Below are 18,321 nucleotides of genomic sequence, written 5' to 3'. Positions count from 1 at the left end.
AGTAGCTGTCCATCCACTGCTATCACTTGGGTGGCGGCAGCTTTCAAATTCGGAAATTCGGATCAAATTCGGATCCTCCCACAATTGTCCCCTCAGTTGGCCCCCCATGGGGGTCTCGACTGGCCCCTTGAAATCGAGGAGGGGGAGGCTGGGCTCCTCTTCCAGTGGTTCCCCAGGGGGTTCGAGTTTCGACACCCCCTCTGACTCCGGACCCGTAGACTCAGGTTGGTTAACCGGCAGCTTCCGGGCCACACAGGTGATGGGTCGTCCCCACTCTCTTCTTCGGCCGGCTCATACTTTCTTCATCAACTCATGCCCCCATGGGGCCACGAACAGCGGACAATCCCATCCCACTAGGAGAGGTACCGGCATCTCTGGTACTGCACCCACCATCATCTGACAGCTCCCTTGTGGCGTCACGATGTTGGTCCATATGGTGGGATACCGTTTTGTGTCACCGTGAACACAGGAAATGCACATCTCCCTACACCGTTTGGTCTCCTGGTTCAGCAGGCTCGTTGTTACGAGCGTAACCGTGGTTACGGAGTCTAATAGCACTTCCGTGTCACATCCGTCAACCTTCACCGGGACTATGGGTGCAGTTGACTTGTCGTGTGCCCAACAGGAGGTGATATAGTTCACGGCATGACCCACCTCGCCTCCGGGGCTAGCTGATGGCATCGACTCCTCTCGAGCCGGGCAATTCCAGGCAATGTGCCCCTGGGCGCCACACTCAAAACACCTCCTTTGGTCTCCCTCTACCTGGGGTCGCCGATGTCGGGTCGGCCCTACCCCTGCTGTCTCTCCACGGGTTTGCGGTCCTTTGGCCCTGCCGACTGCCGGTTCGGGGTACACTGCGGTGGGGCTGTCCTTCCGTCCCTTTGGACGGGTCGCCGACTCGTCCCGGCTCTCACTCAGCAGTGCCTGAGTTTCTTCTGCATCTCCACTGCTTCCAGGAGGCCCTCCAAGTTCTGGGATGCGCATAAACTCGCTGCCCTCTTCATGTCATGGGGTATTGTCCATAAGAAGCGATCCAGGACCACTTTGTCGAGGATGGATAGGGTGGATACGTCGGTGAAGAGCCATGCCCTGGTGACGCGCAGTAGGTCGCTCATCTGGGCTCGGGGGGCGGCCTCATGTACGAACCTCCAGTCGTGGAACTGTTAAGCTCGATGGGCTAGGCTGTACCCGTAGCGGCTGAGTATCTCCCGTTTGAGTCCATCGTAGTTATCCACCTGTTCGTCGTCCAGGTCCCAATACACCTTTTGGGCATTCACAGAGAAGAACGGGGCCAGCAGACTTGCCCACTGCGGTCTTGGCCATCCTTCCCGTAGTGCTGTCCGTTCAAATGTACAGAAGTATGTTTCGAGGTCATCGTCTTCCATTAAAAACTGGTTGGGATGTGATTCAGGAGACGCTCCTCATTGCAGCTTCCTGACTTCCTTAACCTCTTGCTCCTACCTGACACGCAGGCGTCCCATCTAGACATCTGGAAATGCAAATGCGCTACGCTAAATGCTAATAGCACTCGTTAAAACTCAAACGTTCATTAAAATACACATGCAGGGTACTGAATTAAAGCTACACTCGTTGTGAATCCAGGCAACAAGTCAGATTTTTAAAATGCTTTTCGGCGAAAGCATGAGAAGCTATTATCTGATAGCATGTAACACCCCAAAAGACCCGCAGGGGAAGTGAACAAAATAATTAGCATAGTCGGCACTACACAAAACGCACAAATAAAATATAAAACATTCATTACCTTTGACCATCTTCTTTGTTAACACTCCTAGATGTCCCATAAACATCACTATTGGGTCTTTTTTTCGATTAAATCGGTCCATATATAGCCTAGATATCGATCTATGAAGACTGTGTGATCAACGGAAAAAATAGCGTTTTATAACGTAACGTCATTTTTTTAAATTAAAAAAGTCGACGATAAACTTTCACAAAACACTTCGAAATACTTTTGTAATGCAACTTTAGGTATTAGTAAACGTTAATAAGCGATCAAATTGATCACGAGGCGATGTATATTCTATAGCTGTACGTCTGGAAATAATGTCCGGGTAAATCTCAACCAAAATATCCGGTCGGAGACAGGAAGAACTGCGCTGCCTTGTGTCTGTTTGACCAAGAAACAAATCGTAGGCAAATGACAAGACTGTTGACATCGTGTGGAAGCTGTAGGTATTGCAACGTCGGCCCCATTTAATGTGGATCACGTTTAACAATGGGTTGAAGTGGCGCATGGATATATTTTCCCATTTTCAGTGATCAGATTTTCCTGCACTTTTCGATGAAACGCACGTTCTGTTATAGTCACAGCCGTTATTTAACCAGTTTTATAAACGTCTGAGTGTTTTCTATCCACACATACTAATCATATGCATATACTATATTCCTGGCATGAGTAGCAGGGCGCTGAAATGTTGCGCGATTTTTAACAGAATGTTCAAAAAAGTAGGGGGTAGGAGTAACAGGTTAACAAGGCGGACATTTTGTTTTTCATTCCTGAACTGCCTGTTGTGCTTGTTGGGCCCGGACGAACTGAGCTATAAACTCGTCCATGCTGAAACTGTGTAAATGTCAACCCTGATCTGACCACATTATCAGAGTACCTGCATTCTCCACCATTTGTGGCAGACCAGGGGGTTTGGTCAAGACATTTACATAGATCAGACACGGACAGAGTATGATCAGCTCGGTTTCAAGGGTGTTTATTAAATAATAAATCAAAAAGAAAAGGTCTACCCCATGAGTCCCTCTCCAGGACACCATCTCCTGGGCTCCGGTTGGGCACGTCTCCTGTATCCTGTCGGGCACACAAACTCAACTCCCTCGGCTTAGCTCGGGTAAACGTATCCAACCACATAGAAGCCACCTCACATCCTCTAGTCCTCTCCCTGTGTGCTGCCCTTCTGGCAGCTTTATGGGCCTCGTACAGCTGGTGAGCAATCCGCCCTTGATTACTCACCAGCTCCCAAGCAGCCCCAATGTATACTCCACCTGTTACCAAGCCTTGACGAGTCTCCCCCAGGTGGCTGACCTGCTGTACGCCACAATACGTACTCCTCTCCCTCTCCCAGCCACTCTTCTTCCTCTGTCAGCCACTTCTCTATCTCTGGCTGGGTCCATGTTTACATTACAGTACTGCATTATTTTTAAGATGCCCTCTTTTGTATAGATGGTAATGAAATTCAAAGACTAACACCTGGGTAGGTGTTCAGCTACAATGGGAATCAGATGTGGTTGGTCGAATTGTTTTGATAGTATTTCCTTTTTTAGATTTGGAATACATTTAAATGTGGCAAATTGCTATCTTATTCAACTCTGTGTTATGTTAGGTTTTGAACTTAAGTTTAATAGTTTTAAAACAAGTATGTAAGCATGTGCAAATTGGCCTGTAAGTACAGTGGGGCAAAAAGGTATTTAGTCAGCCACCAATTGTGCACGTTCTCCCACTTAAAAAGATGAGAGAGGCCTGTCATTTTCATCATAGGTACACTTCAACTATGACAGACAAAATGAGAGAAAAAATATCCAGAAAATCACATTGTAGGATTCTTAATCAATTTATTTGCAAATTATGGTGGAAAATAAGTATTTGGTCAATAACAATAGTTTATCTCAATACTTTGTTATATACCCTTTGATGGCAATGACAGAGGTCAAACATTTTCTGTAAGTCTTCACAAGGTTTTCACACACTGTTGCTGGTATTTTGGCCCATTCCTCCATGCAGATTTCCTCTAGAGCAGTGATGTTTTGGGGCTGTTGCTGGGCAACATGGACTTTCAACTCCCTCCAAAGATTATCTATCTATGGTGCTTGCCTACGGAGCTGTGAGGGGAACGGCACCTCAGTACCTCCAGGCTCTGATCAGGCCCTACACCCAAACAAGGGCACTGCGTTCATCCACCTCTGGCCTGCTCGCCTCCCTACCACTGAGGAAGTACAGCTCCCGCTCAGCCCAGTCAAAACTGTTCGCTGCTCTGGCCCCCCAATGGTGGAACAAACTCCCTCACGACGCCAGGACAGTGGAGTCAATCACCACCTTCCGGAGACACCTGAAACCCCACCTCTTTAAGGAATACCTAGGATAGGATAAGTATTCCCTCTCCCCCCCCCCTTTAAGATTTAGATGCACTATTGTAAAGTGACTGTTCCACTGGATGTCATAAGGTGAATGCACCAATTTGTAAGTCGCTCTGGATAAGAGCGTCTGCTAAATGACTTAAATGTAAAATGTAAATGTAATCTATGGGGTTGAGATCTGGAGACTGGCAAGGCCACTCCAGGACCTTGAAATGCTTCTTACGAAGCCACTCTTCGTTTCCCGGGCGGTGTGTTTGAGATCATTGTCATGCTAAAAGACCCAGCCACGTTTCATCTTCAATGCCCTTGCTGATGGAAGGAAGTTTTCACTCAAAATCTCACGATACATGGCCCCATTCATTCTTTCCTTTACACGGATCAGTCGTCCTGGTCCCAGAAAAACAGCCCCAAAGCATGATGTTTCCACCCCCATGCTTCACAGTAGGTATGGTGTTCTTTTGATGCAACTCAGCATTCTTTGTCCTCCAAACACGACGAGTTGAGTTTTTACCAAAGAGTTCCATTTTGGTTTCATCTGAACATATGACATTCTCCCAATCTTCTTCTGGATCATCCAAATGCTCTCTAGCAAACTTCAGACGGGCGTGGACATGTACTGGCTTAAGCAGGGGGACACGTCTGCCACTGCAGGATTTGAGTCCCTGGCGGCGTAGTGTGTTACTGATGGTAGGCTTTGTTACTTTGGTCCCAGCTCTCTGCAGGTCATTCACTAGGTCCCCCTGTGTGGTTCTGGGATTTTTGCTCACCGTTCTTGTGATCATTTTGACCCCACGGGGTGAGATCTTGCGTGGAGCCCCAGATCGAGGGAGATTGTCAGTGTTCTTGTATGTCTTCCATTTCCTAATAATTGCTCCCACAGTTGATTTCTTCAAACCAAACTGCTTACCTATTGCAGATTCAGTCTTCCCAGCCTGGTGCAGGTCTACAATTTTGTTTCTGGTGTCCTTTGACAGCTCTTTGGTCTTGGCCATAGTGGAGTTTGGAGTGTGACTGTTTGAGGTTGTGGACAGGTGTCTTTTCTACTGATAACAAGCTCAAACAGATGCCATTAATACAGGTAACGAGTGGAGAACAGAGGAGCCTCCTTAAGAAGAAGTTACAGGTCTGTGAGAGACAGAAATCTTGCTTGTTTGTAGGTGACCAAATACTTATTTTCCACCATCATTTGCAAATAAATTCATAAAAAATCCTACAATGTGATTTCCTGGATTTTTTTTCTCATTTTGTCTGTCATAGTTGAAGTGTACCTATGATCAAAAGTACAGACCTCTCTCATATTTTTAAGTGGGAGAACTTGCACAATTGGTGGCTGACCAAATACTTTTTTGCCCCACTGTACATAGAGTTTTGGTGGTGGTTGTGTCTGAGTGTCATGCCCTGGCCATAGAGAGGCTTTTATTCTCTATTTTGGTTAGGCCAGGGTGTGACTAGGGTGGACATTCTAGGTTCTTTATTTCTTTGTTTTCTATTTCTTTGTTTTTGCCTGAGTGTGGTTCCCAATCAGAGTCAGCTGTCTATCGTTGTCTCTGATTGGGAATCAAACTTAGGCAGCCATTTTACCACCTGTGTTTTGTGGGTAGGTAGTTTCTGTTTAGTGTCTGCACTTGACAGAACTGTTTCGGTTTTTAACTTTGTTACTTTGTTCAAGTATGTTTTGAGAAATTAAATATCATGAACACTCACCACGCTGAGATTTGGTCCGATCCTCATTCTGACGAGAGCCGTTACACCGAGTGAGAAAATAATTCATGAAATTTGAAAGATGTAGTCATTGAATGCATTTTTGTGCCAAAGCAATGAATAATTATCCACAGTTTAGCCCACATAGACTGATGTTGTGCTCACTGTGTGAAGCGTTTTGAAAAAGTGACCTAAGTATTGAGAAATGGGTCCTAGCGATTGTAAATAACTGTAAGTAGAGCCATTAAATCTGTGCAGGCCAGGCTCTTCAATTACCTCACCAGATATATATGCTGGTATGATCACCCATGTTACGACTCTAATAAAAGGCATTACCGAAGCCTGTCAGGCGTAACAGCATGACATTAGCCACGCTCAGACTCTGGGGCTGAAAACACAAGGTTAAAGGGTCATGATAGCCATAGTATCGGACCTGAAAGAAGTAACACCTGCCCTATATTGGTTTTGATGGGGGGAATGAAAGAGCCTGCGTCCACAGCTGTCAGCAGTCTCACACAGCAGCAGAGCAGCTCTGATTGTGAATGAAGCCCTGGTATGTGGTATGGTTTTGGCTATATTCTAGCCATTAGACCAGACCATGAGCAAGCTGGATAATGAAAAATGCCCATGCATATTTTAATAAATCTACAAAATCTATTATATGGAGGGTGCTGTCCTACTCCAATACCCCCATACTATATTCTACTTCATCAGTCCTCTAAGCCGACACACCCTCAGGGCATGCGTCAGGTGCAACCCCTCCCTGACAAAATTATTTGGGTTTAAGAATGTATTGAGGGATGGAGGGAAAGTGTGAATATAGAAGAGGAATGTAGGGTACAATGTGTGTGTGTGTGTGCGTGTGTGTGTGTGTGTGTGTGTGCGTGCGAGAGGGAGGGCCTAAGATCAGACTGTGAGAATAGCTTCTACTAGATGAGTTCTCCCCAGAGGCCGGAATAGGCTTGCCCACGGCTGTCTGTCTCTTTGAATCTCCCAGCAAGAGAAGTAGAGAGGAAGGGAGAGAAAGAGAGAGAGGAGGGATGGATGGAAGAGTTGTAGTTCAAATTACTTAGGAGAGAGAGGGAGGGAGGAGAGATGAAGACAGAAAGGGGTTATAAAGAAATTCCACCTCCGCTATATCTCTCTCTTTTTTTTCTCTCTCTAAACTAGTTACAGTCATCCCAGTCCCCTTTGTTAATTTCTTTCCTCTACCCCTCCTGTAACCCTCCTCTTCTGTCTACTCCCACCCCCACTTCTCCTTGAATAATTGATCAGTAACACATTTTTCCTCCCAGCAAGGTTGGTGAGAGAGATGGAGAGAAACGGTTGTTGCTCTCTCTCAACCCATTAAGTGTCTCTCTGGCAGCCCATTGATGGGACTATACCCATAATGCATTCACATTGAGAAGGAAAGGTGACATTCATACATTAGACTTGTATGGCAGCTGTTGAATGGATACTAAGCAGTAGCCCACTTGTGAAAGCACACACACACACAAACCAACCAACCACTTGTCCTTGTTGTCCTGACCCCTCCTGTTGTTTTTGGCTGACGGTTACAAATAGAAAATTAGAAGAAATAAAGAGGACTTAGAAATGACTTTGGCTATTTCTTTGACTTTTGGCCCCTTGTTAAATGCAGCCTCAGGTATTTCCTTGTTATTGTTCTTTCCCTTCTTCTCTTGTCTCTGCCTTCTCTCACTGCCCTTCACTCTATGTTCTCTCTGGGGTTGTACTCAGGGATCTCTCTGTCTCTGTTTCTGTCTCTGTCTCTCCTCTCTGCCAGGGTGTACTGTATATTGAAAATGTAATAGAATGTAAGATAAGGGGAGAGGGAAGAGTATACATGTAATGGAAAAGAAGAATGGACAAACTCAATTGGAAATAAAAATTGAGAGAGAGTGAGAGATAAGAAAACAAATCTGGGGAGAGAAAGATGAGGGAGAAGAGGGCTAATCTGCCTTAGTGAAGACTGAGATAATTGCCTGGTATGCTGGGCCGTCAATAGCAGTCGTCTGGCTGAGGGGAGCGGCGGAGAGACTGGGGGCTCCATCAAACAGTAGAATGCCTCTGTATCTGACCCCCCCAGGCCCCCCAGCCACCCCATTGCTCACTGATCATTAGCCTAGCCAGAGCAGCCTATAATGAGGATCGAGGGGGGTGACGGGGTAAGCTAGAAAGACAGTTGCAAGGGTCTCCCCCTTTAGCAAAATGATGAGCACAGTATAGATCAGCCAGTCTCAACAAACAGCCTATAATGAGGCTATAATGATTCCCAAAATATTCTCATACACTCAGGCTTTAACAGGGGCTTCCACTGTGCCTCAGTAGGATTGGTTATAGTGCACAGTGTGATGCTTGGCTCAGAGCCAGTAAACTGGACTTGACCTTATCTAGAGGTAACAAAGTCATTGGGTCCAGCCAAACTCAGCAAGAGGGCTATTAACAACTTTATCCAATTGTTATTCGCTCCCCACAATACATAAACTGTTGTAGAAAATAAATTTACTAGTTTTATGATGTAACTCAAGGGTTTCCCTCTCTGTCTGTAGGGTAACTGTGCCCCAGGTGTCTCTTTAAGGCAGAAGGACACAGATACTGGGCTGTAGTGGCTGTCTCCCTGAATGGGTGTTTAGTCGTTGGGTAGATAAAGACTTCCTTGTGAGGCCTGTGTCTGTCTGTGTGTCTGTGTGCGTGTCTGTGGGCAGGTGTAGATAGACACAGTAACACAGGGCTCCCTCTGTGGGGGGACAGACACACAATGATGCCTTTTAGCTGGGGGATTGGAAGTGTGGATGGGTAGAGGAAAAGGTGGAAGTCGGGTTACTGGAACTGGGAAGATGGGTGCAATATATCTCAATTTAACCCCAGAGGAAGTGATGGACTGACCACAGTGTACACTTGTGCAACAATTTGAGCCCTTCAATGGTTCTTTGCAGCTCAATTTGATTTTACTTTAGTGATAATTAAAATGTACGGGCGGCAGCTCATTCAAATATTTTGGGGCGTGGTTTTATTCGCAGCTTTTTTGTGCAACCGTGAGTGAGGGTGTAATTCCAGTTGTTCTAAACTGTTGTGTTACGCTATTAAATATGAAATATGACTAACGCCAGTGATGTTGTCTTGTGAAAGATTCACATATGGCCTTGTGTCAATTCAGAATGATTGACTAAGTCAGTAGATATCAATAATCTCCTCAGGGACCCACAGCCATTCCAGAGCTGACACACAAAATAATAACTGCAATGGATTTTTAACAATATAATATGGCTAGTAAACCAGAATATAAACCACACTACGGTTCTACAAAGAACCTTAAGATTGAGAATGGTCCTTTTTTCTTGCTACTGTATATAGAATATTTTTGAATGGTTCTATATGAAACCACGCCCAATTTTTCAGTTTTTGATTTGTTAAAAAAGTTTGAAATATCCAATAAATGTCGTTCCACTTCATGATTGTGTCCCACTTGTTGTTGATTCTTCACAAAAAAATACAGTTTTATATCTTTATGTTTGAAGCCTGAAATGTGGCAAAAGGTCGCAAAGTTCAAGGGGGCCGAATACTTTCGCAAGGCACTGTAGAAACTTATGAGCATGGTTCTTTATAGGACCTCTAAAAAAGGGTTCTGCTATGGTTACAACCCTTGGTTGGTTCTATAAAGAACTTTCTCAATCTAAAGGTTCTTTGTAGAACCATATAGATTTAAAAAATGTTGCCTTACTAGCCATATTATATACAGTAGTTAAAATTCCATCCAAAATGCCATCCAACTGCCATCCTTTAGCCATCCCCTAATTACTATCCTCCCCATCCTCCCCCATTCCTTTTTTCTATCCATTCAATCCACCCTCCATCCATCTATCCACCACTCCTCCATCGCTCCCCTTACCCCGGTACTCACGTCTCCTCTCGGTGACGTGCAGCAGGCCAGCGGTGTGTCCTGGGAGCCCTCCCTCCTCTTCCCCCACTGGGTGATGGTACAACTCCTTGGAAAGGTCTCCTGAGCTGGAGGGCTTCAGCAACTTCTGGATGTCTTTATTGGGCTCTGTGGTGGTAAACACACACACATACACACACATGTAAGTACACACGTACGCACACACACACAGGAAAAGAGGGAGAGAGCAAATGAGACAGGTAAGAGTGAGTGTTCGTTGTCACTGTCTAGCCCTTCCTGCATCCACGATCTCCTTTTATTCATGTCTGGCAGATGTGTTTTGTGATGCATTTATGCTGTGTGCTGGTAATCATATTTAGCCACTGTGCGTCTCGCCTCAGGAAGCAGTGAGTGACTAGCAGGCTATTCTGGGTGACCATGCCCATCCATCTTCTCCTGAGGATGTCTTGTGTGACATTTGTTTACGGACCCACCCTGCTGTGCACAATGCTGTATAACACAGACACACACACTTGCACACATACGTGCATACATACATGAATACACACAAACACGCACGCCCACACACACACACACACACAGTCTAAATAAACACTGCATAAAATACCAGTATTGGCATTTGGGTTGTAACAGAAAGCGTATAGCCACCAATCTAGAATCTCAAAATGTGTTGAAAAATCAATAATTATTACATTTTCTGCAATGGAACCCCACAGTGTACGTTTCAAAGTGGAAAATTCTGTTTTTATAGCATTTCAATTGTCAGATGAGAAAGAGTTTGTCTTAGTTCTATTTTCAGATATCTTGTTGCTCCTGTCTTTCTACAGAGCCTGTTTCACTGTCCTGTGCTGTGCTTTGCTCACAGGGAAAAGACAATGTGTGTTGTTATGTAAAAGGTTGTCTAGTGACAGTAGCTCTACTGTTTCAGTTTCACTACCTCCGTGTCAATGAACCACCGCCTCAGAGCCTCCCTATACTCACTCACATGTTTTATTTAAAGAGTTAAAACTCTGAAACTCTCATTTCATCCACTTCACTAAACCTTTTTACTGTGGTTCTCTATCCCTTTATTTCCCCTCTCATTTCAGAGTTTAGGTTTTTATCCCTTTGGACTACAATTACCACAGGGTCGTCATTCTGTGTAGCTTTTCAAAGAGGACAAGGGATGAAATGTTCATATTACTCTTCTACCAGGCTCACACAGTTAGATGATCCACTTTCTATTGCATAACTCCCCCACATCTAGTGTAATATTTAGTGTAATAGGAGGGGTTGAACAGAAGGTTAACCACGAGTACTGATGATAATCTACAGTAACATTAATCCCCAGGTTATTACATCACCTTCTGTATCCACATGAACCCCTGAATAGCTCTGCTCCTTTTCCTTAACACTGCATGCTGTGGGCTTTACCATAGACAGGTTTACACATGTGTGTGTGTGTGTGTGTGTGTGTGTGTGTGTGTGTGTGTGTGTGTGTGTGTGTGTGTGTGTGTGTGTGTGTGTGTGTGTGTGTGTGTGTGTGTGTGTGTGTGTGTGTGTGTGTGTGTGTGTGTGTGTGTGTGTGTGTGTGTGTGTGTGTGTGTGTGTGTGTGTGTGTGTGTGTGTGAATGTTTGAAGTTGTGTGTAAAGGTAGTTTAGATCTCCTCCAGTGTGTGTGAGTCACGTACAGACAGTGATGGAAATAGACTTATGTGGATGTGCTTGTGTACTAGGCCGAGTTGGACATTCAATTAGGTTTAAATTGAAAACGGCTGTCTCATCTGATGTTCTGAGACAACACATTCCTTGGAGGAAGACTACATTCCACCAGGCTCTGAGTCATGGAATATTATCCAGGGAGCTGAGGTGTATCTTAGAAGACTCACAAACCAACATACAGCCACATACAGATACCTCTAGTCTCTCTCACACATGCCTATATACACCTGAACATTCAGTACACTTACATGCGCAGTCATCTACAGCGCACACTCCCCACTCTAGTAGAAATCCATACACACTTGATCAAACTGTCACACATTCACACACACGTGCACATTTTCACACATGTAAGTGTACATGCGAACACACACACACACACACACACACACACACACACACACACACACACACACACACACACACACACACACACACACACACACACACACACACACACACACACACACACACACACACACACACACCTGTTATATTCGGCACATGTGACAAATAAAATTTGATTTGATTTGATTTGATCTCCAGATTCCTCTGAGTCATGCGGCACATTGCTACCTCACTGACTCTGCAGCAACAAGCGTTAGCGCAGAACACAGCAGACAGGGAGGAGAGAGGGATGGAGATAGATGAGAGGGGGAGCGGAATGAAGGTGTGGGTGAAAAGAGGAAAGAGATAGGTGAGAAAGTAGCAGCAGGAGCGTTCTAGAGGTTAACATCCTAACTCCCTGCTGGGCTGCCCTCCCCAAGCCTCTGTTGGACATCATCATCATGTTGTCCCTCAGACTGCACAATCACTGTGGAAACATCCACGTCCTCAGGAATGGAGAAGAGCATCTTTGGCACAGTTTGTGTGTGTGTGTGTGTGTGTGTGTGTGTGTGTGTGTGTGTGTGTGTGTGTGTGTGTGTGTGTGTGTGTGTGTGTGTGTGTGTGTGTGTGTGTGTGTGTGTGTGTGTGTGTGTGTGTGTGTGTGTGTGTGTGTGTGTGTGTGTGTGTGTCACACAGAGAAGGGTGTGGCATTTCAAAGGGTTGGCAGAGCAAGTCACAGACTAAACATGATGGATTCCCATTTCACCCTGGATACAAGGCTTGCTGTTGGCTATCGATTTATTTTTGCAGCGAGGGTCCAAACAAGCTGAGAGAATACAGCTCCACTTTCCCTTCTCTATAATGAGGTGGTGATACTATTTACCATTTGCTGCTTCATTTCCCATGTCTGTTACCCCTCTCTGTCTGTCAATCTGCCTCATAGTCACACAATTAATGTTTACACCACTGGAGGCTGCTGAGGGGAGGATGGCTGACAATAATGGCTGGAACGTAGTGAATGGAATGGCATCAAACACATGGAAACCATATGTTTGATGTATTTGATACCATTCCACTCCAGCTATTACCACGGGCCCATCCTCCCCAGTTAAGGTGCCAGCAACCTCCTGTGGTTTACACCTTAAATCAATTGCCAATCATGTTTTACATGCATAGACACACACAGAGTATTCAATCAAAGTGTAGTAGGGGTTTTTCAAGGTGAATAAAAAATAAGAGCAGTCACAGATGACATCAATCAAAATCAATCTGGTTTAATACAACTCTTCCAGAACAGAAGCAGATAACATATTCTAATCTCACAGCACCAATGTTCCGTAAACGCCCACTGAGAGGCTTGTAGGAAGTCACAAAATCAGCTGCTACAGAATTACATTGTGTCACAGAATACAATAACAGTCAGTGTCCTCTGTCCGTGTACCTCCAGTCTGGAGTCAATCACTATCATCAGATATGAGAAAAATCTATAATATTCAGTGTCAGGTCTAGTGACCATCAAACCATACACAAATGAGTGTCTGAATTAGAACACTGGGAATCTTATGTGTTGGCCTGCATAAACATCTTAAATATTCCCATTACACAATGGCACATCACAGTATGAAAGGCTCATCACAGTATGTAATGCCTTGCTTCCATTATTTTGTTAGCCACCAAGTATGACTATACATGGCACATGTCAATGTTGATACTATAAATATGTGTACTGTAAAGAATGCTCTAGAATGAGATGGATCTGCTAGGTAGTGCAGTGATAGTGACATATGAGGAGACTCATTGACTAAACCAGCTACTGTACCAATGTGGCTCTGGGGACTGAGGTTGTATGTGTCTTTATCCTTAGTGGGTCAGACATACATCCTAGATGAATGAGTGTCAGTCCTACATGGTCTAGGGTAAATGTGTCAATGAGTCAGGTAGCTAGCCTAGCCACCTAACGTGCCCCCAACCTGAGACACTTTTCAAAAGAGAGGACTGTTAATCTGTTTCTCAATGCTCTGGAATGGCTTATTGTACAATCCTACTGATCATATGAAAGTAATAAACTTAACCTCGCCGTCTGCAGAGATCTCTGGTATATCCAAGCCATATCAAATGAGTAATTGGATGGGGTCTTATTCACTAGGACCGTCTCTAATAGGTCAGTCAACGTGATGACTGAGCTGACACTACCTCATGCTCCTCTTGACCCAGTGTGTCCCACTGTAAATGCCTACTGACTGAGCACTCAGTGTGTGTCATGAGCAGACCATCCGTACACAGTGTGTTTAATGGGACATGGTGAACACACCACCAGCCAACAGTGAAAGGACTGGAGTGTGCTGTTTGAAAGACTGCTCTTTCAGGTTTTGGCTCACACTGCTCCTAGCAATCACGCAGGACTTCCTCTGAATCAGGTTCTCTCTCACACACTGATTGCATTCACCACAATAGTTTAATCAAACTCAACATATCGGTTCAAATCAAATCAATCTTCTTTCAACAGTAAAGGCAACAGGAAGTAAGTCTCTCCACGCCCTTCTCCCACCACACTGTTATTTCTCTCATCGAACATCCATCCTTTTTCCTTTATCACAGATAACAATCCATCCTACAGGAAATGATGTTGCTATGATCCGTTTTATCAATGTCATTAAGGTATTGTGTCTAATTGATACCATACAAATCACATCTTGTTTACCACATCTTATTAACTACATTGTGTCAACACAGGGTACTGAACTAGCTCTACACACAACAACATCCTTCATATCTGATAACAGCAACATGAACATGTGTTCATCTTCCTTCCGTTCCCAACCATGTCATTACATGTAACCATTCAACACATATTTCATCTGCATTTAGTCTAAACATGCTAAGAATAGTATGGAGTCATTAACACGTTATATATTCTCCAATTCAGACCTGTAGAAACATCCACCACTATCTTATTTCCATCCTTAATGTTGGCTACTGTTTCCTCTACTCTACAGTATCATCTGCAGTCCACTGATGTGCACTGCAGGTGGGCTAATACATTAACAGAACCCACTGTTAAGAGAATTACTGACACTAATATACTATTATACAGTCAAAGCTGGCAGAGTACATGATTTAACTAACATAACCATCTAGGCTGCTAGAGTATATGTCTGGGGTAAAACAGAGCACCTATTCTCAGAAACCAAGTCTGGGCTAACAGAGAATTTAAATGTGACAATAGAGTGAAAGAGGCTGGTATGATAGACTAACATGGAATAAACATAACATAGAGTCCATCTGGAAAGACATGGTGATGGACAGTCTGGTCTAGGCTGATGTATTCTATGCTAACAGTGGATAACATAAAGCTGCACCTACCTGGGCTCCCTGCCCCTCCCTGTGCCTCCATGCAGCCGAGCCGAGAGTGCCGTGCTGTCTATCACAACAGCATGGGAGTGGGGGAGACAGACTGAGAGAGATGGAGGGAGAGAGAGAGAGGTATGCCAGCTCTCGTTCTCCACAGCTGCACTCCTTTTTTACTCTGTCGTTCTCTTCCTCACTGCCTGGTGCTCATCCCTGCTCAGTGCTGCTCAGTGCTCTCTCACACACCACCAGCCTGCCCAATACAGACGTGAGAACACACTGAGTTCACCGCTCTGCTGCGCTGCCTGCCTCACAGAGAGAGAGAGAGAGAGAGAGAGAGAGAGCACAGAAAAACCCAGAACCACTTTGTTCTATAATAACATTGTGAAAAAGCTCAGCGAATGCAGAATACAAAGAGATCTAGAGAGAGAGGGAGAAAAAGAGGGGGATAGAGAGAGAGGGAGAAAAAGAGGGGGATAGAGAGAGAGGGAGAAAAAGAGGGGGATAGAGAGAGAGGGGGAGAAAAAGAAAAAGGGGGATAGAGAGAGAGGGAGAAAAAGAGGGGGATAGAGAGAGGGGGAGGGAGAAAAGAGGGGGATAGAGAGAGAGGGAGAAAAAGAGGGGGATAGAGAGAGAGGGAGAGAAAAAGAGGGGGATAGAGAGAGAGGGAGAAAAAGAGGGGGATAGAGAGAGAGGGAGAAAAGAGGGGGATAGAGAGAGAGGGAGAAAAAGAGGGGGGATAGAGAGAGGGAGAAAAAGAGGGGGATAGAGAGAGAGGGAGAAAAAGAGGGGGATAGAGAGAAAGGGAGAAAAAGAGGGGGATAGAGAGAAAGGGAGAGAGAGCAGGATGGGCACACTGGCAGACTGCCCAGATTGAGAGAGAGAGAGGGTGGCTGTAGGAGGGGTGTTGGTGGGGCTTTGGATAAAGGGAAGGGGAGAGTTGGATACACCACATGGGTGAGAAGTCACAGAGTCACTATGTGTGTGAGCGTGTGTGTCTGTGTGTGCCAATGACTGTATATATGAATGGACAAAGTCACTGATCACATAACACCATGGATTCCTATGTGAAGACTCAATAGCCAAATTAAGCCGGTTAAAGATGGCGTATCACGCGCAGTTTGAGCTACTCCAGCTAGCTCAGTGCTGTCCCTTTTAAATGGGCTCCCGAGTGGTGCAGTGGTCTAAGGCACTACATCTCAGTGCTAAAGGCATCACTACAGACACCCTGGTTTGAATCCAGGTTGTATCACAACTGGCTGTGATTGGGAGTCCCATAGGGTGTGGCACAATTGGCCCAGCATTGTCCGGGTTTGGCCGGTGTAGGCCGTCATTGTAAATAAGAATTTGTTCTGAACTGATTTGCCTGGTTAAAAACAAATGAGAAAGAGAAAGGCTGCAGGCTGCCATTAGAAACTAAATGATCCTTATACCTTCTTTTCTGTGTGATTTTAAAATAATCGGTTCAAGTACATCTTGTGTGTTAAAGGCAACTATTGGTACCATGATTGTCATCCATTAAAAAAAAAATGTACACGAAAATTGGCCATGAAGATTCCCATTTTTCTGCTAACAATGCCTGCAGTACCGCAGTTGGCCTTGAACATCCGCGGCTTCAATGAGCAGGGGCAGTCGTTCTCCACTGGCGTATGCGAATCTGCATACACCTTATTAGATAAACATCTTAACACTCCAGTTATAAGCCTTGTCCCACAGCAGCATAAAAATATTATGATAAGCACAGGACAACAGTACTGCCGATTAGTTTCCTGAAAAGGATTTACTCTAGTAGAGGGACGGGGCAGAGAGAGATGACACTTTACCCATTCACCTTTGGAAATGTGGATACAGATGTAAGATCTTCATTTAATCACCCTGTTGCAGGAGAAGTTCGCTGCAATGTAGGAATTTTAAAACATTTTGTGCATTTGAGGTTTGAAAAGGCTTCTGAAGTTTGTAATTTCCACTTTGAAATTTCAGACTTGATTTTCCCTTACAAAAACTGTATCAATCCCTACAAAAAGGTCAATTTATTATAATCCACATAATAATTCACATTTCCTTTTGCTGCAAGATTATTTTCCTGCTGTAGCTAACTGGCTCAAATTAAGATCCTACATCTGTACATCACTCTTAACATACAGTACCTTTCAAAAGTTTGGACACACCTACTCATTACTCAATCCATCTGGTTTGCGCTTAGTGGGACTATCATTTGTTTTTCAACAGGACAATGACCCAACACAGCTCCAGGCTGTGTAAGGGCTATTTTATTTTATTTCTTTCTTTATTTTTATTTCACCTTTTTTTAACCAGGTAGGCTAGTTGAGAACAAATTCTCATTTACTACTGCGACCTGGCCAAATAAAACATAGCAGTGTGAACAGACAACAACACAGAGTTACACATGGAGTAAACAATAAACAAGTCAATAATACAGTAGAAAAAAAGAGTTTAAATACATTGTGTGCAAAAGGCATGAGGAGGTAGTCAATAAATAGGCCATAGGAGTGAATAATTACAATTTAGCAGATTAACACTGGAATGATAAATGATCAGATGATCATGTGCAAGTAGAGATACCGGTGAGTGATGGAGTGCTGCATCAGATATGACCTGGCCTCCACAATCACCCGACCTCAAACCAACTGAGATGGTTTGGGATGAGTTAGACCGCAGAGTGAAGGAAAAGCAGCCAACAAGTGCTCAGTATATGTGGAAACTCATTCAAGACTGTTGGAAGAGCAATCCAGGTGAAGCTGTCATCAAAGCTGTCATCAAGGCAAAGGGTGGCAACTTTGTAGAATCTTTGTTTAACACTTTTTGGGTTACTGCATGATTCCATATACGTATGTTATTGTATAGTTTTGATGTCTTCACTATTATTCTACAATGCAGAAAATAGTCCAAATAAAGAACAACCCTTAAACGAGTAGGTGTGTCCAAACCTTTGACGAGTACTGTAGGTGCAGGAGACAAAAAATGGATGGATGGACACACGAGTTTGGTCTGTGTGTGAGTGTGTCAAATCAAATCAAATCGTATTTGTCACATGCGTCGTAAACAACAGGTGTAGACTATCAGTGAAATGTTTACTTCCCAACAGTAAAATTGTAGAAAGTTAATAACACCAGGAATAAATACACAATGATAACTTGGCTATATACACAGCTCATCAGTACCAAGCCGATGTCCAGGGGTACTAGGTAATTGAGGTAGATATCTACATATAGGTAAGGGTA

General features: G+C 44.3%; 1 protein-coding gene across 2 annotated transcripts in view; it reads right to left on the bottom strand.

Moving 5' to 3' along the window:
- Positions 1–15,384, bottom strand: part of LOC124035676 (dysbindin domain-containing protein 1-like) — a 53,171-nt gene extending 37,787 nt beyond the window's left edge. Inside the window, exons 1-2 of one of the 2 annotated variants that reach the window (XM_046349256.1) lie at positions 15,095–15,384; positions 9,695–9,850 (exon numbers count right to left, since the gene is read on the bottom strand). In XM_046349256.1, the coding sequence (XP_046205212.1) occupies positions 9,695–9,850; positions 15,095–15,125 (187 nt within the window). In that variant the 5' untranslated portion in view covers positions 15,126–15,384. The remainder of the gene's footprint in view (positions 1–9,694; positions 9,851–15,094) is intronic. The other variant, XM_046349257.1, reaches the window with a different exon arrangement.
- Between the last annotated feature and the right edge of the window lie 2,937 nt (positions 15,385–18,321).

The sequence above is a fragment of the Oncorhynchus gorbuscha genome, linkage group LG05, assembly GCF_021184085.1.
Source record: "Oncorhynchus gorbuscha isolate QuinsamMale2020 ecotype Even-year linkage group LG05, OgorEven_v1.0, whole genome shotgun sequence".
NCBI classification, from domain to species: domain Eukaryota; kingdom Metazoa; phylum Chordata; class Actinopteri; order Salmoniformes; family Salmonidae; genus Oncorhynchus; species Oncorhynchus gorbuscha.
The sequence above is the reverse complement of the archived record's forward strand: the minus strand, read 5'-3'. Positions and strand labels throughout refer to the sequence as shown.